Source organism: Balaenoptera borealis (genome assembly GCF_965194805.1).
Source record: "Balaenoptera borealis genome assembly, chromosome: 17".
In the NCBI taxonomy this organism is placed as follows: Eukaryota; Metazoa; Chordata; class Mammalia; order Artiodactyla; family Balaenopteridae; genus Balaenoptera; species Balaenoptera borealis.
In genome coordinates, this window is record NC_138876.1 from 33,407,548 (window position 1) to 33,433,097 (window position 25,550).

Consider the following 25,550-nt stretch of genomic DNA (forward strand, 5'->3'; position numbering starts at 1 on the left):
CAGAGAAACTATAAGGGACTAAAAATAACCGCATGCACGGCTCAGTTGGGCCAAATTATGAACAACAAGATACAAATAGACCAAAGACTTGACTGCCACTTCTGAGGAGCTGGGAGCAAAAGCAGGGGACTGTGCACACACCCTGCACACAGCACCACCAAGGGGGTGGGCAGACCACCTAAGCTGCCCCTCCCACCGCCAACCAATCAGCCCCCATCCTCACCCCATTTAAGGGACCAGCTCACTCCCCCCACTTCAGGGAGGAAGCAGGGGAAACTGTTACTTGTTCTGGCTCCCCCCTGCTGAAGCAGGAGCCCCAGTAAAGCCTTGCCTGAATTTCTTGTCTGGTCTCTTATCAATTTCTATTGTTTAAGGAGGTCAAGAACCCTGGTCAGTAACACCATGAGATACTCTTAGCTTCATTTTATAAACAGGCAAACAGGAACATGAAGAGCGTAAATGACTTACCCAAGGTCATAAACCTAGTAAGTGGTGAAACCAGGATCCAAACCCAGGGAGTCTGATTTAAGACCTTCTCAGAGAGTTTTGGAGACACTAATTCTGTCTGTGATCTGCTAAGGCACTGGTTCTAAATCCTAAATGCGCGTTAGAACCGTCTTGGGAGTTTTGAAACGTCTTGATATACAGGTTGCACCCTAGACCAATTAAATCAGAATCTCTGGGGGAGGGAACAGGCCTGAATAGTCTTTAAAGCTTCCCAGGTGATTCCAATGTGCAGCCATATTGCAAACCGTCAGTGCTAAGCAATCATAATTCTCTCCACCTGCTAAATTTTTTTTTTTCCACTAGAAACTAATTCTATTCCATTTCATCCCTTTCTGTAAGACAAAGTGCTGCCCTTTCTCCTGGGGGACCCAGTTAGCCCAGGCCTTCATCTTCCTATTCTAGAACAAAGAGGAAGGAGTGATTACTATGATAGATCTATAATACTTAGGTTTGCAATACGTTTTTAGAAAGACCCCCAAATTTACTAGTATTACCTTCAGAGGAATTTTAATATTGTGGCACAACCAAAAGATGGCTACTGCCTTTGCTGCTGTTAAGAAAAAAGCTTAAAAGAAACAAAGATGAAATTTCACAGATTTGTATCCAGGGTGCTGTCATTGATCCTGGCATTAACACGGACAACTTGGAGGTGCTGAGACACCAATGCTATAAAAAGGGCTGTGAAGTTACTTGCCATCCATCATGACAGGAAGAAGATTAACACATTCTAGGTACTTACTCATGGTGCAGTGGCCAGAGCAGGCGTTTTCCCAGACAGGCAGACATAGGTTCAAATCCCAGCTCTGCCGTTTAGTAGCTGCGTGGCCTTTGACCTTCTAGTCACCATTCCTTTTATCTGTAAAGGGGGGCTAACAAGGCTCATGTGGCAGACAGCTTTATTGATTACAAATCGTGTGTGTGACACACCAAGCACTGTACCTGGCACAGGGCTGTGATTATTATTACGTGGCACACAGTATGTTATCTACATGTATTATCTCACTTAATCCTCACAACACACTCTTAGAAAGATGCTATTATTTCCCCTGAGAGTCTCCACCATTTGCCCCGGGGCACAAAGCTGTTAGATGCCAGGTTAGGATTTGTCTCCTGCACCTGAAGCCTGTCTTCTCTGCTTTTCCTGGCTGTCTGGCTGCAGCCCCTTGTTTCAGAGGCCATCCCATGGTTGATTTATCTATTAGAACAGAGGGAGACTTTCTCTGGATAATAAAATTTAAAAAGCGAACAAATTCGGCCACTTCCCTGGCACACGGCGATGTTATGAAAACGGCTATTTGGATCAGAAAGGGCAATATTATTTACCCTTTTTCCTGTTAACATGAAGTCCTACCTGGAGAAGGTCTAGTTAAGAAATTAAAACTGCAACGCTCACTCTGGCAATATGTGCCCAGACTTAGCTCTCTGCTGGGTTGCAGTCTGGGTGATCCATTGTCTGATAATGTCAGGATTGTTTCACTGTTTCATATTCCCAAGAGAATTAAGTATACATCCCTTCTGATTCTGGCTTTTATGGTCTTCCATCAGGGATGATTTTAAGGAACAATTTGAAGTAATTTAAGGAGAATTAAATATTGCTGAAGTAGTTTAGGAACTCACAGCAAGGGAGGCTGGTAAACATGGCCCAGCTGAGAGAGCCACCTGCCCTGTCAAAAAACCCAAACAAGTTTTTTCACTTCATCCTATACTATCTTACCAAGAACCTGTTGATCAAAAAAAACCTTAGGAATCACATTGGTTTGTCCCTTCTCTTCATTTCCTACAACCGATCCACGAGCAAATCTTAATGTTTCTATTTCCAAAATGTACTCAGCATCCATCCACTTCTACCCATCTTCACAACCATTATTCTGTTCCTTATATCTCTCCCCAGGGCTGCTGCAGTGGCCTCCTAAATGGTCCCTGCTTCCATTCCTGCCTCCCTCCAATCCATTCTCCTGTTAACATTTTTTTTCAGCATTCATCACCACCTTAAATTATCATAATAATTTCTTTCTTTATGTCGTTATTGTCTGTTTTCTCCACTAGAACACCAGCTCCACGAGGGCAGGGTACAAGTCTATTTTATTCCTCACCATATCCCACCTTCTGACATATTGAACTTCTTGATAAATACGTATGGAGTAAGTGAAAGGGGAAGTGAATATAGAATGTTAACCATTAAATCATGTTTGTCGTTTGCCTACACAGAAAATTCTCCTGCGATTGACTTTCCAGAATGTGGAATGGGGTAAAAGGACCTTCTATATTTTGATGACTCCTAAAAAGAACAAGAAAACAATATATTGGGAACACAGTTTGGAGCAGGGGTTGCAAACACAAATGTCTCAGGGCTCCAGCAGGTAACAAATGGGGAGGCTGCCGTGTGTCGGCCACAGTGAGTGGTGGGGGCCCTCACGAGCTGGAGACCCACAACTTCAGCTAACACAACCTTATCAGCTCCGGCTTACTGTATGTGAGTGACAACAAGGGCCCAAGGATGAAAGGTCTTCCAAGTTTTCAAAAGAAGATAAAGTTTGTATATTAATTAGGATTAGGTTTGGCTGTGAGTAATGACCTGAAAAAGCAGCTTAAATGAGGTAGAAGTATATTTCTCTCTCACAAAAAGAGGTCTGGGGTGTATGGTCCTGGGCTCATGGAGACTCAATGGAATCAGGGATCGGGCTTCTTCTAACTTGTTGCTCAGCATGGCATGTCTTCCATTCCCAAGGTTACCTCATGATCCTGGGGACTGCTGTGACTCCAGCCATTACCTCCTCATTCCAGGAAGCAGGAGGGAAAAAGGGGAAGAAAGGGTCTGATCATTCTTTTATAAGGAGACTTCCTGGATTCTTCCAAGCCTCACTCATTTCATTGACTTTAAAGGAAGCTAGAAAGTATAATCTTTATTCTAAATGGGCATGTGCCCAGATAAGGAAGAAGAGGAGAATGGATACTGGAGTTCTAAACTAGGCGTCTCTGCCAGAGCTGACTTTTTCTGTGACATTCTCAAGCTTTAACACCATAACAGCCAAACAAAGCACGCCTGCCATCTGGATCAGCAGAGCTGACAGTTTTGTGAACCCTACTTAGGGGAGCAAATAAGGATGGGATACATTTCTGTGGCATGTGTGGCAGCCAGTGAGCAGGGCTGGTGAGGGTCGTAAACAGCAGGTCTTAGGGCATGGAAGCAGCAGTGTGTTCAGGTGGCCTGGGAGGTGGGGGTCGGGTGGGAGCACTGGGGGGGGGGGGTGACAGCCGGGAAAGGATGAGGAGGTACAGCCCTTCACCTGGGCACCCAGAGAGCGCTCGGGTGTTGCCAGAAGTGGCTGCCCTGGCTTCCATCTCCTTTAGGTCTTAGCAGCTCTTCTGAGGGGGGCAATTTCAATCTCCTCTGAATCCTAAGGTCTCTCCTCTTTCTGACCTTCACCGAAGACGCCTCTCACACTAGGTCAGGGTCACCCTCTCTGGAGGGAGAAGGGAGCCTGGCCAGACCCAAATGCCCCAGGAGCTCACCAGCCCTCTCTTGTCACTGCTGTCACCCTCTTAGATTTGTGCCCAGCTTAATCTCAGCTCCGTGGCAATTCTCCTCCAAATGAATCTCCCAGCCACGCTAGACCTTCCTGCTGGGAAAGGACTCATATTATACAGTAGAAAAAGCACTGGATGTGCCAGCAAACTTCCCTCACTTGAATCCCTGCTCCTCCACTTACTGGATGAGTGGACCATAAATACTTTTTAAACTGTAAGTGGGGGCTAATTGTGTTCCCCTTACCTATTTCACAAGGCTTTTTGGAGGATTCGCAGGTATCACTTAACGTAAAAGCCCTTTGTTTAAAAGAAACAAAAAATCTAACCAGCTCTACACACAAATTTAAGGTTCCAGTAAAGATTCTCTGTAACTGTCCATGTGTTTGAAATTGATGACTTTACTGACACAAACTTTGCAGTAGAAAGTGTTATGCTAATAGGACAGTAAGACTCAGTTCCTGTATCGTACACACATGAAAAAGTTGCCAGATGAATTTCCAGTAACATGGTTTAACTTCTGGTCTTGGTGAAATCCAGATTGTTCTGGAGAGGGGAAGATCATATATGCCCTTCATCCTCCTCTCCACCAGAAGTGAGAAACTGTTTCTATATAAGACAGAGTCACCCTCTCAAGCTGATAAATTCCAAACGACGTGCCGCAGTTAAGTGATGCAAAAACAAGGTTGCAAAGAGGAACGAGGCTTAGCTGGTGACTGGCTTAGCCGGTGAAGAAACACTCTGCACAAAAACACAGTGCACGTGCACTGGGACAGCAAGCCCTTGAACTTGCAGGATCAATGCCAAACTTTGGCAGTGGGTGGCTCCTGCTGAATCATACCAGAGGGGTCATGGAAGTCACAGGTTTTGCTTTATTATTATATTTAAAAGTTTCGGAACATGAAGTTTCCTAAAAGCCCTTTCTCAAAGAATCACAAAATGACAAAGGTTTGGGAAAGTGTAGTTTTGTGCATAGTAAAGGCTTGGACAGTGGTTAGGAGAATGCCCAGATCTGGAGTTTAGGACAGAAACCTATCCTGGCTATAAAATTAAGATTACACTGCAGAGCAATTCACACCATACACTATACCCCAGCGTCTAAGCCAGGCCCCTAGTTATTAAGTTCACTGTCAAATTCAGGATATACAACCATGACTGGCCAGACTCCAAATCTCTCAGCATCTGCACGGTGCCTGACACAGGGTTGGCATTTAATGTTTACTGAATAAATATACAATCCATGGAAGGAAGGAAGGAAGGAAGGAAGGAAGGAAGGAAGGGACATTGCCCACTTGTGTTTGAGGAATAACAGAGTTAGCAGGTAAAGAGGCCAAGTGTCTGAATTTTTAACCTTCTCCGGACTATGATAGATAAACACACACCATCAGACTACCTATTTCTGCTAAACATGGAGTTTATTGGTATCATTCGGTACAACTTTAGTCCTACCTTTCCCAATTCCAGGCATGTTAACAGTCCTTTAAAAATCATGCTACATTACTTCGGAGGAAAATACTTCCACCTTAACATGTTTAAAGAAATGCTAGAAAATTTTATTCCTACCGATTTTGTTTTTTTTACTGCCTCAGCTACAGATTTCTAACACAGTGCATGTGGATCTAATGTCCATGTGAACGCACACCAACTAGGTACTGACTTTTTAAAGCGATTCCTTTGCAGATACCAAATGACACAGTCCTGGGCTGTGCAGAGAGGCCAAAGGGAAGCCAACATGTTCCAGATTTTCTCCCTCTTGTGAGCCTGGTCTTTGATTAACAACTGCAAATGGCCTTATTGGAGAGAAAAAACACTCAAGAACACAAGCAACGGGAAGTGGAAAGCTGGAAAAATGCAATGTCTGCTGAGCCTTGAGGGTGCCGAGGTGACCACTACTGTGATATTACGGTTCAGAAGCTGATGTGGACCCTGGCCCGGGGGGATGCTGAAGGCAGATGGGAGAGAAATGGGTGTGACTGTATCACAGAGGCCCTCCCTGGGATACACCATGGGTGTTGGTGGGGTTAGTTTGTGTAAAATTGGATCTGAATCTGTCTCATCCTGAGCTAAGGAAACAAGAATAACAGTTTTCCTGTTTCTTGATTCCTCATACATGTGGGTTTAGAGTTGGGTGAAAGCCAACTTTTAAGTGAACACGGTAAGCTGTGAGATGGTGGTATTTCAAAAAGGAAGAATGAAAGAATAAGCTTGCCTGAAACAGTGCGCACGACCATGGCCAGGAGAGCTCAGAACCGACTGTGACTCTTTCAACCAGGAACCTACCCCTTCTACTTTTCCATTTCCTTAACTGGCCTGTGCTTTTGCTCGCCACTTTTCCATCAGACCACACTGCAGCAGTTGCAAGGGGCAAACTGAACATACATTTGCAGTTTATTACCCTATGGGAGTACTCTGCCAATACATTTATGTGATAAATAGGAGGCTGAGAACGTCCCAACAGGCTAAGACAGTCTCCCAAGGCAATCAGCAGCGTTCCCACACAGCAAGGGCCACCCACGTCTTCAAGCTTCCGCGATGGGGTCCAGGATGTGAAGGGCACCAAAGAAGTCCCTCTGCCCTTCAACTGGTTGAACACTCTGCTAGTTGATGCAGTTCTTTGTGATTCTTCGACTTCTGTCCACCTGTCGGATGCTGTCCGAGACGTTAATGGTGACTTCCTTTCCAGACGTCCGCTTAGTGTCTCTTTTAGCCTGTTAAAAAGTTTAAACACGGTGAATTGAGTTACTAGGAAATATCCAAAGGTCCTGACATTTGCATTAATCTCTTGAAGTCGTTACACACACACACACACACACACAGATGCAGGAAGAACGACCCACAAGGACACATGCACATATACTCCTTTTCATAGGCTGCTCTGTTGAATCTTTAATACCAACCTAGTGCAGAGCTTGGCATAGAAATGCTCGGTAAAGCACCGTTGAATGAATGGATGAGTGAATTGGCGAAGGTCCATCAAAGGGCAATGTGATTCCATATATATGAGTCAGCATACGGTATTTTTCTCTTTCTGACGTACTTCACTCTGTATGACAGACTCTAGGTTCATCCACCTCACTACAAATAACTCAATTTCGTTTCTTTTTATGGCTGAGTAATATTCCATTGTATATACGTGCCACATCTTCTTTATCAGGAATAAAGTGGTAGACATAGAAAATGAACTTGAGGACATGGGGTGGGAAGGTGAAGCTGGGGCAAAGTGAGAGCAGCATCGACATATATACACTATGGAATGTAAAATAGTTAGCTAGTGGGAAGCAGCAGCATAGCACAGGGAGATCAGCTCGGTGCTTTGCAATGACCTAGAGGGGTGGGAGAGGGAGGATGGGAGGGAGGCTCAAGAGGGAGGGGATATGGGGACGTGTATGCATAGGGCTGGTTCGCTTTGTTGTGCAACAGAAACTAACACAGTGTTGTGAAGCAATTATACTCCAATAAACATCTATTTTAAAAAAAGGGCAATGTGAGAGGTTTCACAGCTGGCTTTGGTAGAGCAGCTAAGGGTTTGAGCTTTGGAGTCAGACAGACTTTGGTTTGGACACTGACTATATAATTTCACTGTGGGCAAGTTTTTTCTAACCTCTCTAACCCTTAGATGAGTTTCCTCATCCGTAAGTTGGAGGATAATAATAGTACCTAACGCATAATGTTATTATAAGGATTACCTAAGGTAATGAATGTAAGGTACTTAGCACAATGCCTGTCATTAACTAAAAATAAGGGGAAAAAAAGACTTGGTAAGTATAATAAGTAAAAAGTAGGATATATTATCCATTTCTTTTTTTCAATTTTTTTATTGAATGAAAGATTCTTTAAATTCCATAGTGCCTTACAATTTTCAGAAGTTTCACACACATGATTTCATGTAATCCCATAATAACCCTTTTTTCCCCCAACCTTATATTGCCCCTCCCTCCTTACCTCTCCCCACTGGTAACCGCTAGTTTGTTCTCTAAATCTGTAGATTATCCGCTTATAAGTGAAGATAAGTGAGGAAAGTCCAGAATCTATATTAAATACTAAAGTAGTGACTAAATTGCAGGTTCTTCAAGCATACGTGCACAATCCTCCCATTCCCCCTCAAGAGAAGACAGCTGGACCAGTGGGGGGTCATTCTGTGCCCGTTCCATTCAGTGATCATGTGCTCGGAGTGAGCCTGAGACTGGCCTCACGAGTTGTCTCCATCAGGGATGGACAGAGATGTGTGCCCCCAACCCCCCTCCAGGAAGGCCCTCTGCCCAGCTGCAGGGAGTGCAGCAGGCAAATAGCCTCCAGCTGTCCCTTCAGGGCGGCCTCAGCTGCAGAGAGACCCCTCACCCAGGGCCTCCCCTTCCTAGGTGGCCCAATGCAGGCGTATAAACGTCTGGCCATTTGACCCAAAGCAGGCCAGCTCTGACCTGCCATTTAGCTTCAGAGCTTCCCATGGGGTGGGGTCAGCCGAGGCTGTGGGCGGGCCTGCATTGTAGCTCCACTTCTCCCTCTGCCCGCTCCTGCTTCCGGCCCTCCCTCCCGCAGTGTTGACAGGGCACTTCCCAAAGAACATCTCATATAATGACATCTCAGAGTCACCTTCCCGGAAAACAGTCAGTCTCAGATCTGTGGGAGCATCTCCCACGGCGTGAGCATCTCCCCATTCTGGATGTCAGTCTAGTGTTGATAGATGCAGATTTTTCATACAACATGGTCCCTGCACATAAGCCAAGTATCAATACTTCATCTGTAATGCATCCCAAGAAATGGTGGTCTATCACACCACTGGAGAAAAATAAATTGCTCTATTGTATTTATTAACAAATGATATGCAGGTTTCTAACAGGGCACATATATCCTGTGTAGTAGCCGCTGGTGATGCCCCTTTCAGATTCCGTTTACTTGGCTGGTGCATCCATCCCTCAGCTGCTTTGAGTTTTGGCTGCTAATCACTCAGAGCTGCACCCTTCTTTGGAGACTTGCCCTCATCTGATCAGAGCCACCTCATCCAGAAATACCAAAGAGGTTATACCCTAATTTCTAGAGACAGCCTAAAGCCAATGCCTGATTATTGGGAATATAAAAGCTGGTCCTTTTGCCTCAAGGGGGTATAAATCTATGATGCCATTCATGCTCTGGAGTTCCCTTTGGGATCAGGCTGAGGCTACACTACAGCTGTTCAGTTGAGCTCACATATTTGCTGAACTCGGTCCTCTGGCCCTACCCTGTTTCCCACTACCTTAAGGGTTTCTTTCACCTGAGACTATGCTTTCACTCACTTACTTGCACAAGAATCCTCATCTCAGGCTCTGTTTCCAGGGACCCTGACCTCAGATAATACTCTATGGGTAATTTGAGGGATGTTTAAGGATCATTTTGACTATATGCAACTTTAGCCTTATCCATTGATTTCATGAGATAGGATTTCATTGTTTTCCTCTTCAAGTTCCCAGTGCCTAGCACAATCTGAGACCTAAGAGGCCCTCCATTTTTTTTTAATTGTTATTTTATCCAGTGTTTATTTAGTACCCATATATTTACTGCTTTTTTTGTTCTTCATTCCTTGCTATATTTCTGAGGTTCTATCTGGGATCACTTTCTTTTTGCCTGAAGAACAGTGTTTAAAATTTCCTTTAAAAAAAAAAAAAATTTCCTTTAGTAGGTGTGTGCTGGTAGTATACTCTCTCAGGTTTTGTTGGTCTGAAAACGTCTTCATTTTACTTTCTTTATTGAAATACATTTTTTCTGGTATAGAATTCTAGAATTCTAAGTTGATGGTTACTTCCTTTTAGCATCTTGTAGATCTCTTTTCACTGTCTACTGGCTCCCAAAGTTGCGTGTGAGAATTCAGCTATCATTCTAATTATTGTTTCTTTTAGGGTAAAAGATCTTGCTTTTCTGGCTACTTTTTTTTTTTTTTTAACATCTTTATTGGCGTATAATTGCTTTACAATGGTGTGTTAGTTTCTGCTTTATAACAAAGTGAATCGAGGCCTTCTATTTAACTTTGGTTGAATAAATGGATGAATGAATGAATAAACACCATGCATTTCTTAATGCACCCCTGCTTTAACAATCAGAAGTCAATGCTGTCTAAGGACTTGTTAACGCTCAGCTCCTCCAAGCCTGAACTGGCACTAGGGCCTAGCAGTGACTTTTATGGGTTTATTTTCCCCTAAAAGCAGAGAACTCATAAAGTCCCACAACCAATTTTGTTTCCGAAAGAAAACGGTGGCAATTATGAGGCTAATTCCATCTGATTTCCATTTCGGGTGTTAATGCATAAAAGCTTCGAGGACTGGGACGTGGAATAGAGACACAGAGGCCTTATTTGAAATGAGCCAAGTTGAGGACAGCATTCCCCTCAAACTGGTGGGCAGTGAGAGAGCTTTCCAGAATGGAAATGTAAACTTTCTGAACTGCATAACTGCTTTTCTTTAGAGTTATTGGCAAGATTTCACAAAAAGTTATTAAAGATTCTACACAGAAAGTGCTCTGCTCTATGTTTCAGTCTGTCTTCATAAGCTTAAAAATTCAAGCAAACATTCAATAGTTGGATGATTCTTAATTTTTCAGCCTGTTTAAGAATCAAAGGCTACAAAATAGTCATTCCCAGAACAGCCACAGAATATGTATGGTTTGCATCTCAAGTAGAGTGGGCCAATCTCTTAAATCTGTGTAGCAAAAGCCTGACAATGGAGATGTTCAGAGGACAAGCTTTGGGGCCAGGCAGACCTGGATTTGGCACAAGGCTTTGCCATTAGTTAGCTGCATGAGGCACTGCTTTAACCTCTGAATCTCAGTTCCCTCATCCAAAAGCGGGGATAATGCCTACTTCTTAGTGGGTTTTTTTGTTTGTTTGTTTTTGGGGGGGAGAGAATTAAGCATGTCACTTAGCATTAATAGGGTGATCAACTTCTCCTGGCTTGCCCAATGCTGTCCCGTTTTCAAACAGAAAGTCCCACATTCCAGGAACCGCCTCAGGCCCCTGCAAACCAGGACAGTTAGTTGCCCCAATTATATAATAGCTTTTGACATTAATTCTATTCGCAAAATAATGTCAGTCAAACATACCAAATTTAAATCAAAAACTTTCTTGTTCTACTGAAACCATGACTATTGCTATGACTACTTCTAAATACCAATAATAATAATACCTCTACAAGATCCACATTTGGATAAAGAACAAACTGGAGTTCTGTATTCTAATGATGGGCACAGAAGGTTCCAAGCCATAAACAAATCCACTTTCAAATAATTACACTGTATTTAATTTGGCAAATTAAACAACCAGAACAACAATGCATTGACTTAAGGTGTTTTATAAAAGAGAAACTTCCGAGTCCGAGACCTCAGAGAGGCACCCACCCTTTTTATAGCAGCGCGATTATCTAGGAGGTTGGTAGTTGCTGAAATCTAGTCACAACTTGGAAACCTCAGATTTGAAGCCCAAATGAGAGGGACAAAGATGAATGAGAAAGAGAACCACAATGCCAGATAGTTTCTCTAGAAGTTCCAAGAAAGAAGTTGCTTTGCCCTCCTCTGAGAAAAGAGCTATATAGATACACGGAACAATTACACCATTTGTACCTCTGGGACTATGACATTTTGTATGACATAGATATTTTCCCCTCTGATATGGTTTTTAGCCAGCCAAACCTTTTAATTTAGCAGCCAACCCTCTTTATTCAATGATAGGAAAAGAAAACGTGTCCCTATTGCAATTACTGTCTTAAAAAAAAAGTCTTATACTTCCCAACTCAGTGCTGAGAGAAGCCTATTTAGTAACTTTTCCTTTTGCAGCTGTCTGCTAATTTCACTTCTAAAATTCTTGTTTTGTGAGTTTTATCACCATTGATTTTTGTTAATGGGCCACACTCTTGTTTCTCACCTGGTTTTACAGCTTTTCTATTCTTCCCTTGCCTCATTTTAACTTCTACAGGTTTAGAATCATAGACTTTAGTCCTCTTGATACTGCCTCTTTAATTAAAAGTCATTTATTGGCCGCCATTTCTCAAAGGTAACCAGATTGACTGTGATAACTTCCTGGCAGATGGACGTGTTTCTCTTGGGGTTTAGAAGTCAGTGACCCAGCTCATTCTCGTGGAAGGAAGCCCGGACCCAAGAGGGCAGCTAAGTCAGCTCACCTTTTCTCATTTTCTCCCAAATGGAAAGAACGATGTTCTCTGCTTTAATTTGACTGCACAAATATACCTAACACGGGCTGCACCAACCTTTCCACAGTTCCTTGTAGACAACGAAGAAAAAAGGCTTACCGAGTCCATGATTTATCAGACACCAATTTTCTGCATAACTAGTATTTTTTAATTATAGAAATGATACATAATTATGGTAAAAGAAATTCAAAGAGTAGAGAAAAGCACAGTGAGAAGTAACACTTGTTCCCATGCTCTGGCCATGCTGTGTTTTCCCCAGAGGTAATCACGGCCAGTCATTTCCTAGGGAGCGTTGCAGGGATTTTCTAAGCAGACACAGTATGGGGCTGCCTTATTCTCTCTCCCGGTATTCTGTACTTTCTTCTTGGCCTTTAACCAGACTTTGGATTATATATTTATTTGCTTGTTTACTTGCTTATTTCTACGTCTTCATCAGATTAAAACTTCAAGGAGGGAGGGACCCAGTCTGTTGTGTTCACCACAGCGTCCTCAGCATCTAACTTGTTGTTCATCACATAATAGACCTCTGACAAATAATTTGATGAAGAACATGTGTGTGAAGATATATCTTCAGAAAGAAAGAGAAAAAAATCCTGGAGAACAGAACCTGTCTGCATTGCCCTGCCTAAACATTCTAGAACTTTCCTAGGATTTCAATCATGCTCGTGGATTGATTGTTCCTTGCACCATCCCTGAGACACGGCCAGGAATGTAGCTGTGTTCACTTTTCCCGAGAAGGCAACTGAAGTCACTCAGGCTAAAGCAATTTGCTTGAGGCCAGTGTCAACAGAGGTGGTGAGTTGAACTAAAGACGGTGGGAGGCTGGACGTGGGCTGTGGGCCTCACACCCAGCCTCCCACAGCTGCCAGTGCTCACACTAAATTCTCCACCATTCTGCTTCAGGAAATGAGAAGAAAGATCATGAGGTTTAGAGGGAGACAGACCTGGGTTTGAACTCCAACACAGCCAAGTCACTACTCCCTCTGCCACGCTGGCCAAATACTTAACCTTCCCGAGCCTGTTTTCCCAGCTGGGGAATAATGCTGCTTACTGCTCAGAGCTGTGAGGGTTAAAGAGGAGGCCATCCACATAGCGTGTCTGGCTCACAGCAGACACTCTGACAATGTTAGTTCCTTCCTCTCTGCCTTCCTGAAAGATTAAAGCCTGAGCCTTGTCAGCTGCAACTCAAGACATTTTTCTTCTTCTCAGTCAAGTCCCATTAAAAGGAGACACACAATAACAGACTTCGAGCTGTTCCCAAGTTCCATGAATTTATTTGCTGCTGCTTCATTGGCATTTAATGAGAGGTCATTCAGGAAACATTTGATCTTAGCAACTCCACCAAGGGCCAGGATGCTAGCCTCCGGAGGCAGGGATCAGACTATGCCTCAGGCAAAACTCTCAAGAACTCCCCAAACCTCAAGCAAATCCTGTGCAGCAGTTGGGCTCCAACAGAACAGTCTTCAATCACTAAAGGTGGGGAAGGGGGTGAGGGGGAGTGGAGCCATGGGAAATTTTTCTAATCTTTTTTCTTGGCTGCATCCAGTCTTAGTTGTGGCACACGGGAATCTTCGTTGAGGCCTGTAGGATCTTTCACTGTGACACATGGGCTCTTCGCTGCGGTGCGCGGGCTTCTCTCTAGTTGTGGCGCCCGGGCTCCAGGGTGCGTGGGCTCAATAGTTTGTGGCACTCAGGCACTCTAGTTGAGGTGCGAGCTCAGTAGTTGTGGCGTGCGGACCTAGTTGCCCTGGCACATGGGGGATCTTAGTTCCCTGACCAGGGATCGAACCCGCAGGTGGATTCTTAACCACTGGACCACCAGGGAAGTCCCAATTTTTCTAATCTTAATGAAGTCCTAGGCCAACCTCATTCAAGCAACAATCAGTGAGTACATAGTAGGTGCATACCCCTGAAGCAGGCTCAGGGGGCAAGGGAAGAATACAAAGAAGAAGGAGGTCTCTGCCCTGAGAGTCTTCTAATCGAATTGGTTTTTCTGCAGACCCTAAGACGAATACTGAGTTTTGCAATTCTTCGTCTACATAAGGTAACAGCTGAAATATAGATGCATTGTGGAAATCACCACACACACACACACACACATATCCCTATGCTGCTACATTGCTTCCTTTTCCCAGGCTTAAACTAGAAGATACATCAAAGTGTCCTTCTAACAGGTTTCCCTCTCTGGTTGTCCTCAATGGTTTCTTTTTTTCGCTCTCCTTTTAACGTCATGTTTTTGTTTCTCTAGGAGAAACTCATATTTACTTTCCAAACTCTCCTCACGGATCTCGTATTACCACCATCCAGGAGAAATTCTGGGCTGGTCCCATCCTCCTTTCTGGATTAGGCCTCCCTCTTTGGTCACATCCACGCGTCTGAGGCTTCACCTACCTTTCCTGGACCGCACCAAGCCTTGCTGACAGTCAGACACTGGAGGGGGTGAGGGGGAGGGGTGGGCAGGAAGCGCAGGAGGCCGAGGTTACTTAGCTGAGAATCAGTCCAGGCATCAGCTCATTTCTTTGGCAAGGTCCGGCCACTTTGCCAAGAATAATAAAGCAACTAAAAACGATGCAACTTCTGAAGATGTGAAGGCTCACTGGGAGGCCAGCCAGACTCAGAGCTTCGTCTGCCCCGAGCTACATCCACCATCCACTTTTCTACCTTAGCTGAATACTTGAGGCGATACCTCTGGAGTAGAAAAACAAGAGTCCTAAGCCTGAAGAAACGGCACATTCACGTTGGAGAGTAAATGTCTGGAGGCAGCCCAGAGTTCCTGAGCAATTAATGAGCAGGAGAGAACAAGCAGCTACAGAGCTTCCCCTCGCGTTGTTTGTTGAGCTCAGGGAAGGCGGGGGGAGGAGACAGTTGATGATTTATCAGATGCTGCACAGTCAGAAAGGTCCCAAGTGACTGGAGCAAATCAAGGTTTACTAGAGAAAGAGCGCCCCACTGAGACAGTTCCAATTTGTGAGACATCATTTGTGCCACAATCTTTCTGCCAGTTAGCACCTATTAACACTGGGCATGAGACAGGGGCCAGAGGGAATTGAAAGAAGAAGATGTGGTTTGTTTGGCGAGACAGAGCGGAGAAGGGCTCCGAACGCTGCTGCTCACAGTGGCTCACAGGCCTCAGCAACGTCAGCTGCCCCTCGTGGCCCTTTGGAAAGTGACCTGAACTGTGGACCACATCTATGTTAAATCGAGTAGTTGCTATCCCCTTCCAGGGGCCTTTGCTTTCCTTCGCAGCACCATTTCAAATCTGTCTTCATTTATTCTGTATTATCTGCCTCCCCAGGCTCAGCACCATTAAAACTGGCAGCTGCTGTCTTTGCAGGAGCAAAGGGTGTGTACTGAGAAGACTGCAGAAAGCAGGGAGACTAAGCACGGTGGAACCAGGTGACAGGAAGCATCAAAAAGGACAGACAGAGACATCTGGATTCCGAGGAAGTAGCACCACATTGCTCAACTCCAAAGGCAGCATCTGCGTTGCAGGCTGTGACTGCCCCGTGCACACAATGCCAAGGGAGTGGTAGAAGCTGCTTCCTGAAGCTGCACAACAGAGGCCTGAATAGAAGACCCTACAGGGTCCCCGTGGTTTCACTGAGCACCTACTATGCACAACATCCTGAGCTGGGCACATGTTCCAGAACCTGGGAGAGTTCAAGGCACCTGCTGCTGCTATATCACGTGCCCCTTCGTCCCAACCCTGGTCCACCACTTTCACCTGGCTAGCCCTCTCCCTTCCTTCTCCTGCTCTCAGATGTGGCTTCTCTTCCCCCAGAAAGCTTTCTCTGACATCCAGGTTGGGTTTATTCATTCAGTCCCTTGACAGACTTTTGTTGCTCCCCTGCTAAGTGCCAGGCGCTGTACTGAGCACACAAGAGGTGCCCCTCCTGGGGGCTCCCTCAGCCTCACATGACCCCCTGTATAATAGCACTTACCACACTGTGTTATAATAGTGTATTCACTGCTATGTCTCTTCTACTAGACTGTGAACTCCTTGAGACCAAGGACTCTATTTTATTAAACTGTGCCTTTCTAGAACATCAAAAAAGAAAAAAAATTGGCAACTGCTTCAGAGCAAAGGGCATGTGTGCCTGTTCCACTCTTGGATCCTTGGCATCAGAACAGTGCCTGGCACCCAGATGGCACTCAGTGGACGAACATCAGATGAAGGAATCCAAAGAGTGCTTACAGGACCTGATGAGGAAATTTTCCAGGCCCAGTGAGGACTGGACAAACTTGGTCTATAAATCTGAACGGGAACCCTGTGTAGACACGTGCATGAGGACGCATGCTTTATGAACGGGTTCTTCTGGAGAAGGAAAGCTTTTAAAAAAGTGCCCAAGAACCATCAGCTGATGGCCCGATGATGTCCAGGGGAACGCGGTGAAGTGCTAATAGTTCATCTTGGGGGAGCAAAGGCAGACCGGAAGAGGTGAGCCAGACACTGCCTGAGCCAGACACAGAAAACGCAGGAAGCTCTAGCCTGGAGTATGAAACAAGCTAGGAAGAGACAGTATGTCAAAGGCCCTGGACGGAATAGGAAGAAAATTATTTTCCTTAGGCAGATTCTAGGCAGCTGAGATCTGTATTGGTACGAGATAGCTCTGCTGACAGAAGCTTCAATCAGAGGTTGACTTGTCTTGTAAGCTGACACCTTAAGAAGAAACCTTTGCCTTTGAGGAAGTCAGGATGCCTGGTGGCTGGTGAGGTCTCAGGACAGGAAGACCCCCTGATGCATTTTAGCAATTGTCGGAATGCTTAAAACTGAAGCGATCTGCTCCCTGATCTTATTTTGGAAATACTTACAACACAGCATCGTTCACTGAATCGTGAAAACAAAATTTCACAATTTTGTTTTGTGGCCAGCTTATCAGTGTGTGACATCTGCCCCCTGGTGCTGTGTTGGTCAGGTGTGTGGTCCTCACTCCCCTGAGACACAGTTTTCACTGTGGCTGGAGCCCGGGGCGGGCTGGCTTCACCCGGCCCCATTTTAACTACCACACAAGCTCCCAGAGTGCACACGTGTGTGGTGTGGGGAGAGCTTTCCTGAGCCGCCTGAGTCTCCATTCTTATCTGTGAACTGGAGACAACAATATCAACACGGTAGAGTCATTGTGAGGATCAAGTGAGATAATACAAGGAAGTGCTTAGCACCCAGGCGGCACCTAGAAAGCTGCTCTCACGGGCCTAAGAAAGACAGGACTAAGCACGACTTACTGGCCTTAAATTCTTATGGTCCATAACTGGAACTTATCTGCTGCCGGTTAGCATGTAAAGTGGTATAACCACTTTGGAAAACTGTGTCAGTATCTATTAAAGTCAAATATATCCCCGTCCTATGAGCCAGGAATTCTACTCCTGGGTATATACCCCAGAGAAGTGAATGTCCACCCAAGGGTACAAGAATGTTAACAGCTATATTGTTCACAATAGCCCCAAACTGGAAACAACCCAAATGTCCTTCAAGTAGAAGGGTTAACTTGTGGTATATTCATTTAATGAAATATACATAGCAATGAAAACGAGGAGATTTTTGCAACTCACAGCAACATGGATGATTCTCACTAGCATAATGTTGAACAAAAGAAGCCGGACACGAAAGAGCAAATACTGTATGATGCCATCTATAAAAGTCAAAAATAAACAAAACTGGTCTATAATGCTAGATGTCAGAAGAGTGGTTATATTGTTGGGGTGTGGAAAGTGAGTGGCACACCCCAGTCACCGTGGTGAGGGGCACACAGGGGATTTTTGGAGTAGTGATACTGTTCTGTGTCTCCATATGGAAGATGGTTACATGGGTGCGTCACCTCATTAAAATTCATTGAACGTATGACAGAGTTGTACATTTTTCTATATATATGTTATATGTGGTAGATTGCACTATTGCTCCTAATCTTTTCCTGTCTCTCTACCGGGGACAGAGTACACTTCCTTGTCCTACTGATGTTGGGTTTGGCCAATAGGAGGTTAGATGGTATGGTGTGAGCAGAGACATGAAATGTGTTTGCCCTCTTGGGTTTCTGCCATAGCCATGATAATACACCTCAGAGAGCTGCTGCTCTTTCAGCTTGATTCACAGAATAAAATACACAGAACAGACTGAGCTAGACCTGGAGCCTGGAGCCTGAAGTCAGGCCTAGCCATTCAAATTGTGGCTGACTGTGAGGAGAAAAAGATGGTTGTTTTAAGCCACTGAATGTTGATTTGCTTTGTCATGCAGCATTATTGTGGCATTAGCTGACTAATACATTATTCTTTGACAAAAAAGTACTTTAAGATCTCTATGCTCCACTTTTCTAATAGTCACCTGTTTCAATTTAAAGTTACCAACACCCATCTCTAGCACTTATATGACCTATTCATGTCATCAATCAAGCGCATCTCAGTTTCCTTGTCTCTGAAATGGGATGATGCTTACTTTACATGCTCTTGGGAGGATTCAATGAGCCAGTAGACCTAAAAGCGCTTTGTAAATTGCAGAACACAACTTTAGAGTGATGGAAGTGAGGTTGGAAAGCAAGCACGTGCCAGGCAAAGCCACTTCCTCCCATTCATGGAACATCTTGGCTCAAAAGGTGAGGGCACAGTGTGGGGAGGAGGTTAGGGTACAAAAGTCAGGGCCTGCCCTAGAGCAATGACCAAGCTTCTGAGCATAGTTCTGTGGGGCACAGACTGCCTTGGGAGATGGCAATGATGCTTGGGCCTCTAGAAAGCCAGCTTATGCACAGACAAAGCAGGCAATACAGGACACCAGGAAGGCCACTGCTGCCCTCGGATCTACCCCCCCCACCCATGACCTTCTACATGTCTGAAGAGCCACCATCAGTGTTTCCTTTAATTGGCCTGTGGTGCTGGGTGCCTTACTGCCTTCTCACAGCACCTCTCAGTTCACAAAGAACAGGCCCACCTGTTCTCTCATCTTGGTACTATTTCCATTGTGTGGATAAAGAACCTGAGACTCTGGGAGACTGAGTGATTCCTGCAAAGCTACTTAGTTAATTGAATTTGCAACAGGTTTTCTGACCAAAGCTTGGAAAGGGAACTCACTGATGTGGGCAAGAATTCCATCATTAGATAACCCGGTTGGATCCTCAGAAAACAGACGGCGCTGGCCTGAGAGACAGGACCAGTACGTTTTGACAGGGGAGAGGGGAAAAATGGATTTGGAGTATTGAGTAAGTAGTGGACTTTGAAGGTGGGAGCTAGAGGGGATGGGGAAGATGAGGAAGCGAGAGGGAGGAACGGAGTGGGGAGAGGAGGAGACGGCAGACCGCTGCGCTGGTCTGCTAAGGAGTGGTCAGGGCAGCAGGAGGAACACTTCCCAACAACAGCTCTGAGAGAAAAGAAAGAATCAGACAGAATGCCAGCTAGGTCCAGGGACTCCATAGCCCTGCCTCATCTCCCACAGCAACAGTGTGGGGTGATGCTGTCACCACATTCTGCAACAAGAACCCCCCTTGCAGACCCTCCCACTGCCCACCTGGTTGGAAGGGGTGAGGTAGAACACCAGGCTTGTCTCCTACCATGCTGGTCTTCTTCCCTGCCAGCCCCTAAGATGGTCGACTGCCTGGCCTGAGACTAGTTCCCGCAGCCAGTACAGACCTCACTATCAAGATGCTGAGAGCTGCGACAGCAAAGGAGGTCCTTGAACAAAGCTGTATTTAAACAAACACACACTTCCTTTAGAGCGCAAATATCAAGGACCCATTTCCGCTGATTCAACGAAACACAGCAACCCTCAAGGCAGGGGGTGGGGGGTGGAGCCTTGCTATTTTCTTTGCAACAATTTTCACACGGGTGGGTGGAGAATTTCCTTTGGCAAGGTGGGCTGTCACCGCTCCTTCCCTGGGTGCTGTCTCAGCTTGGCTCTGCCCTGAAGCAACCTTCTCCCCCTGCCTCCGGTCCCAAGTCTGTTCTGTGGCTGCGACCTACCTCTGTGGTCCGGAAGCCATTCTGTTTCTGGGTCAGGGGGCCTGAGCTGAGGCCCTGGGGATTTGGGCACTGGGTCCCACAGCTCATCTTCTTCTCTGGGTTGGATATTCCACTTGGGGCTGTCGATCGGGGCACACTGTTGGAAGGCATGCCATCTTCCAGCCCACCTGGGGGAGGGAAGCAGAGGATGCGACTAGAGTCTTGCACATAGCAGTTACTGAAAACAATCTCCAAGAGTGTGGAAAAGAAGAGCCAAAAAGAAGAAAACAAAGTCAAGCAGAAATCCCACCATGCAGAGCTACCATTTTCTATAAGAACATGTGTGGTTATTTTTTTTTTTTTTTACAAAAATGAGACTGTAAAATAATTTTGTAACCTGAAATTTTTATTTAATAATACATCAATGATATTTTTGCATACCCTTAAATATCCTGCCATATTATTTTTCACATACTTACTCTGTCATTGTATGGATGTGTCACCATTTATTTAACTAAACCCCTCTAATTGGATATTTGTTTTCACTTTTTCATATCAAATGTTACTGTGATGAAACTCCTTGGGGTTAAAGCTTTATTCTTAATTACTTCCTTAGGATAAATTCCTAGAAGTGGGTTACTGGTTTGAAGGTTATATATCATTTTTTACATAATTCCACCTCAAGGTATTGGACTGAGCATGTGTTCCTTCCATGAAATGCCAAGAAATGATAGAATGAAGTTTAACTATAGCCTTATTGAAAAGCAAGAGGAGGGAATTCCCTGGCAGTCCAGTGGTTAGGACTCTGCACTTACAATGCCAAGGGCACGGGTTCAACCCCTGGTCTGGTCAAGGAACTGAGATCCCACAAGCCACGTGGCATGGCCAAAAAAAAATAGAGAAAAGCAAGAGGAGGACTACAGAGAGAAATTCATGGATAACGAGTATCTGATTGAAAAGATAAAAGGCGGCCCAGGGAGCATGAGGGCGAGTGCCAAGCGGGAGACGAGAAGCCAGCAGAGGCTCTGTCATGGCCGCAGGGAGGCCAAGGGCAGCCAGGTAGGTCAGTCATTCTACTCCTCCACCAGCTGAGGCCAGTCAGCAATGATGGAGCAGTCTGTGAGGGTAGGACATTGTGATATGAAAAGAAATATATATTTGGTCTTTGTCCCCAGTTCCTGGCATAGAGTTCCTAAATCTCTTGCCATTTCCTGAGTAATAGGGATGACAGCAGCACCTTTTGTTACAACATTTGGTATTTGCTCGCACTTCATGACACAGAGCTCCCAAATTCCTTGGAATTTCATGAGTGATAGGACAGAGAGGGCACTATTTGTTATAACAAGGCAACTCCTGGTGGCCCCCTAGATAGCTTCAGAGGGGGGCTGGTTGCCAGGAAGACCTAACCTTGATTAGGAGCTTGGAACTTTCAGCCCCACCTTCCAACCTCTGGGGAGGGGAGAGGGGCTGGAGACTGAGTTAGTAATTGATGATGCCTCATGATGAAACCTCCATAAAAATCCCTAAGTGACAACGTCTGGGGGAGCTTCCAGGTTGGTGAAAGCACATATGTGCTGGGAGGGTGGCACACGCCAAGTCCACAGCATCAGAAGCTTGTCAGAAGCTCCTGCACTTGGAACTCTTTTGGAGTTCTAGGTACCTCTTTATCTGGCTGTTCATTTGTATCATTTATAATATCTTTTACAATAATCTGGTATACATAAGTAAAGTGTTCCTGAGTTCTGTGAGTCATTCTAGCATATTACTGAACCTGAGGAGGGGGTATGAGAACCCTGATTTATAGCCAGCTGGTCAGAAGTCCAGGTGGCAGCCTGGGACTTGCAACTGGTGTCTGAAGTGGGGGAGAGGCAGTCTTGGGGGACTGGGCCCTTAACCTGTGGGTCTGTGCTAACCCCAGGTAGTTAGTGTCAGAATTGAATTGAGTAGTAGGACACCCAGTTGGTGTCTGGAGAGTTGGAGAATTGGTTGATTTGGGGGATAAAAACCCCACACATTTGGTGTCAGAAGTATAGTGAGTAGAAACAGCACAGAGAGGGCCTTGGCTCAGAGAGAAGGGCAGTGCCCTCAGGGGCTAGTGACACCTGAGAGAAAGAGAAAAGGCATGCCAAGAAGGCTGGCTTTCTGAAAACAGTACCAGTAGAGTAAGCCAATAGTTGTTTCCATCCTTGCCTTCCAAGCTGGCTTCTTAAATAGATGCAGCTGATGTTCTAACAGGAAATTTCAGTGACAGAAATTAGTACAAAAATAAGAATATACAAACAGTTGGAGAAGGTCAACACCAAAAAAGAGAGACAACAAACTCTATAATGGAGACCTCAAAGGAAATGGAATTAATACAGGATGTAGCACAGAATTTTAAGTAAGTGTATTTAATCTGCTCAGAAAAATAAGGGAAGATAATATGAGGACAAGAGTGACCAAAAAGGTTCAATTAGAAATATTTGGAATAATAATTTCGTTTTTTTAAAAATTTATTTATTTATTTATTTTTGGCTGCGTTGGGTCTCCATTGCTGTGTGTGGGCTTTCTCTAGTTGCGGGGAGCAGGGGCTACTCTTTGTTGTGGTGCACGGGCTTCTCATTGCGGTGGCTTCTCTTGTTGCAGAACACAGGCTCTAGGTGCGCAGGCTTCAGCAGTTGTGGCTCGCGGGCTCTAGAGCACAGGCTCAGTAGTTGTGGCGCACAGGCTTAGTTGCTCCGTGGCATGTGGGATCTTCCCGGACCAGGGATTGAACCCGTGTCCTCTGCATCGGCAGGCGGATTCTTAACCACTGCGCCACCAGGGAAGTCCCTGACATAATAGTTTTAACTGTTGAAATGAATTTTAAAAACTCAATAGAGAAGCTGAATAGCAGGATAGACACAGTTAAAGAGCAATTTGGTGAAGTGGAAGAGCAAGCCAAGGAATTCTCCTGGAAGGGGTAAGTGAACGTATGAAAAACACATTAGGAAACACAGAATAGAAATCCAGAAATTACAACCTTAATCTAAGAGGAGTTCCAGAAAGAAAGAGCAGAAAAAAACTGAGCAGAAGCAATACTCACAGAAATAATACTAAGTATTTCTCAGAACTGAAGAAAGACATGAAAGCCCGAATTGAAATAGCCTACCAAGGGAATGTAAACTGGTGAGGCCATTATGAAAAATAGTATGGCGGTTCCTCAAAAAACTAAAAATAGAGTTGCCATGTGATCCAGCAATCCCAATCTTGGGCATATACCCAGACAAAACTATAATTCAAAAAGATACATGCACTCTTATGTTCACAGTGGCACTATTTATAATAGCCAAGACATGGAAACAACCTAAATGTCCATCGACAGATGAATAAAGAAGATGTGACATATATATATACAGTGGGATGTCACTCAGCCATAAAAAAGAATGAAATAATGGCAACATGGATGGACCTAGAGATTATCATACTTAGTGAAGTCAGAAAGAGAAAGACAAAAATCATACGATATCACTTATATGTGGAATCTAAAATACCCCACAAATGAACATATCTATGAAACAGAAACCGACTCACAGACATAGAGAACAGTCGTGTGATTGCCAAGGGGGAGGAGAGGTGGGGGAAGAAAGGATTGGGAGTTTGGGATTAGCAGATGCAAACTAGTATATATAGAATGGATAAACAACAAGGTCCTACTCTATAGCACAGGGAACTATATTCAACATCCTGTTATCAACCATAATGGAAAAGAATATGAAAAAGAATATATATGTATAATTGAGTCATTTTGCTGTACAGCAGAAATTAACACAACATTGTAAATCAACTATACTTCAATAAAATTTAAAAAATATATATGAAATAGCCTACCAAGCACTTGGCAGGACAAATAAAAAGAAAAACACAACCCAGACAGATCTTAGTGAAATGTCAGAATGTCATTGATAACAAGAAAAGTTTCAGAAGAGGGAAAAAAATCAAGAATGAGATTGACATCAGGCTTTTCATCAGCAACTAACAGATGTAAGGAAACTATGCAACAATGTCTTCAAGATTTCAAAAGATAATACACATTTTAAAGTCTTTTGCAATTCATTGCCAGATTTATCTCTATAAGTCTTTCTCCAATCACCCTATTGCCCTTCTGCTAACAGTATATGAAATGGCAATGTTCCCCAAACCCTCACAAACACTGAACATTTTCTTGCTTCTTATCTTTGCCAACTTAAGAGGCAAAATAAATTATCTCATTGCTTTGGTTTATACTTCTTGATTTACTAGAGATACTATTTATGTGCCTATTGGCTAATTGCATGTATGTGTTTTTTAATTGTCAAGTCATTTGCCTATCTTACTTTTGGGGTGTTAGCCTAGGTTTGCTTTCAATCAAACTTAAGGAAAACAAACAAAATCCTTTCCCAGAGTGTTGAGAAATTATTTGCCATGAGGCAGGCACAGTGCGTCTGATATACTAAGGGAGGGAGGAGCAGAACTGATGAGGCTGCAGTCCCAACGCAGCGGAGGGAGTAATGATCCAAAGGACACACATGTCCACATGTCACCCACCTGCTCTGCAAAGTGCGGGCTCTCGACCATGGCCATGGGATAGAAATCAGAATTCAAAGCATTGTAAGTCACAATAGAAGATGCCTGGTCCAAAGTTTCCTGACTGGCATGCACTGTGATTAAGTTCCAGATGTGCAGAGAAATGGATTCCTTCAGCTGGGCTCGCCCCAAATCTTTGTGCCCCTCTTCCTCCACCAGCTGGCAGCCTGCCCCCCCTCTCTTCCCATCCTCCCACCATCCTGTATCAACAGTGCCTCAAATGCATGTGTATAGACACCCCAGCACACATACTCAATCTCCATCCCCACTGCTCCTGCAAACAGCTGTCCCTTGGCCTAGGGGAGTGCAAACCCGGAGAATGAATCGGGTGAAGAGGCCCATGAAGACCCTGGAAGCAGGTGTGGTGTGATTTGTGCTGGTAATTCCAGGGTCCTGGCACCCACAGAAGAGTCTAAAACAGAGCTTTGGGACTTCCCTAGTGGTCCAGTGGTTAGGACTCAGCGATTTCACTGCTGTGGGCCCGGGTTCAGTCCCTGCTCTGGGAACTAAGACCCCGCAAGCCATGCAGCGTGGCATGCATAGATAGATAGATAGATAGATAGATAGATAGATAGATAGATAGATAGATAGATAGATAAATAAATATAAATAAAATAGAGCTTCTCATTGTGGTCCAGGCAAACTGTTGTTACTGGTCTGCTGTGGGATAAGTATAAAAACTGAACACAAGCATTTGGAAATATCTATGACAATCTGACACTGCTGGAACACCAAAGATTGAACTTGTCTGATCGAAGAGGGTATAAGACCAGTACCAGTGCTGTCAAACTCACATGGTGAGTCACAAATGCTGTGAGCTGTGTATTAATCACGCACATAGGATCA

General features: G+C 44.6%; 1 protein-coding gene across 4 annotated transcripts in view; it reads right to left on the bottom strand.

Moving 5' to 3' along the window:
* Window positions 1–5,428: 5,428 nt before the first annotated feature.
* The window catches only part of BAALC (BAALC binder of MAP3K1 and KLF4), a 94,988-nt gene continuing 74,866 nt past the window's right edge, over window positions 5,429–25,550 (bottom strand). For 3 of the 4 annotated variants that reach the window (XM_082364466.1, XM_082364465.1, XM_082364464.1), the window contains 2 exons: window positions 20,142–20,308; window positions 5,429–6,740 (listed from right to left, as the gene is read on the bottom strand). In XM_082364466.1, the coding sequence (XP_082220592.1) occupies window positions 6,630–6,740; window positions 20,142–20,308 (278 nt within the window). In that variant the 3' untranslated portion in view covers window positions 5,429–6,629. The remainder of the gene's footprint in view (window positions 6,741–20,141; window positions 20,309–25,550) is intronic. The other variant, XM_082364468.1, reaches the window with a different exon arrangement.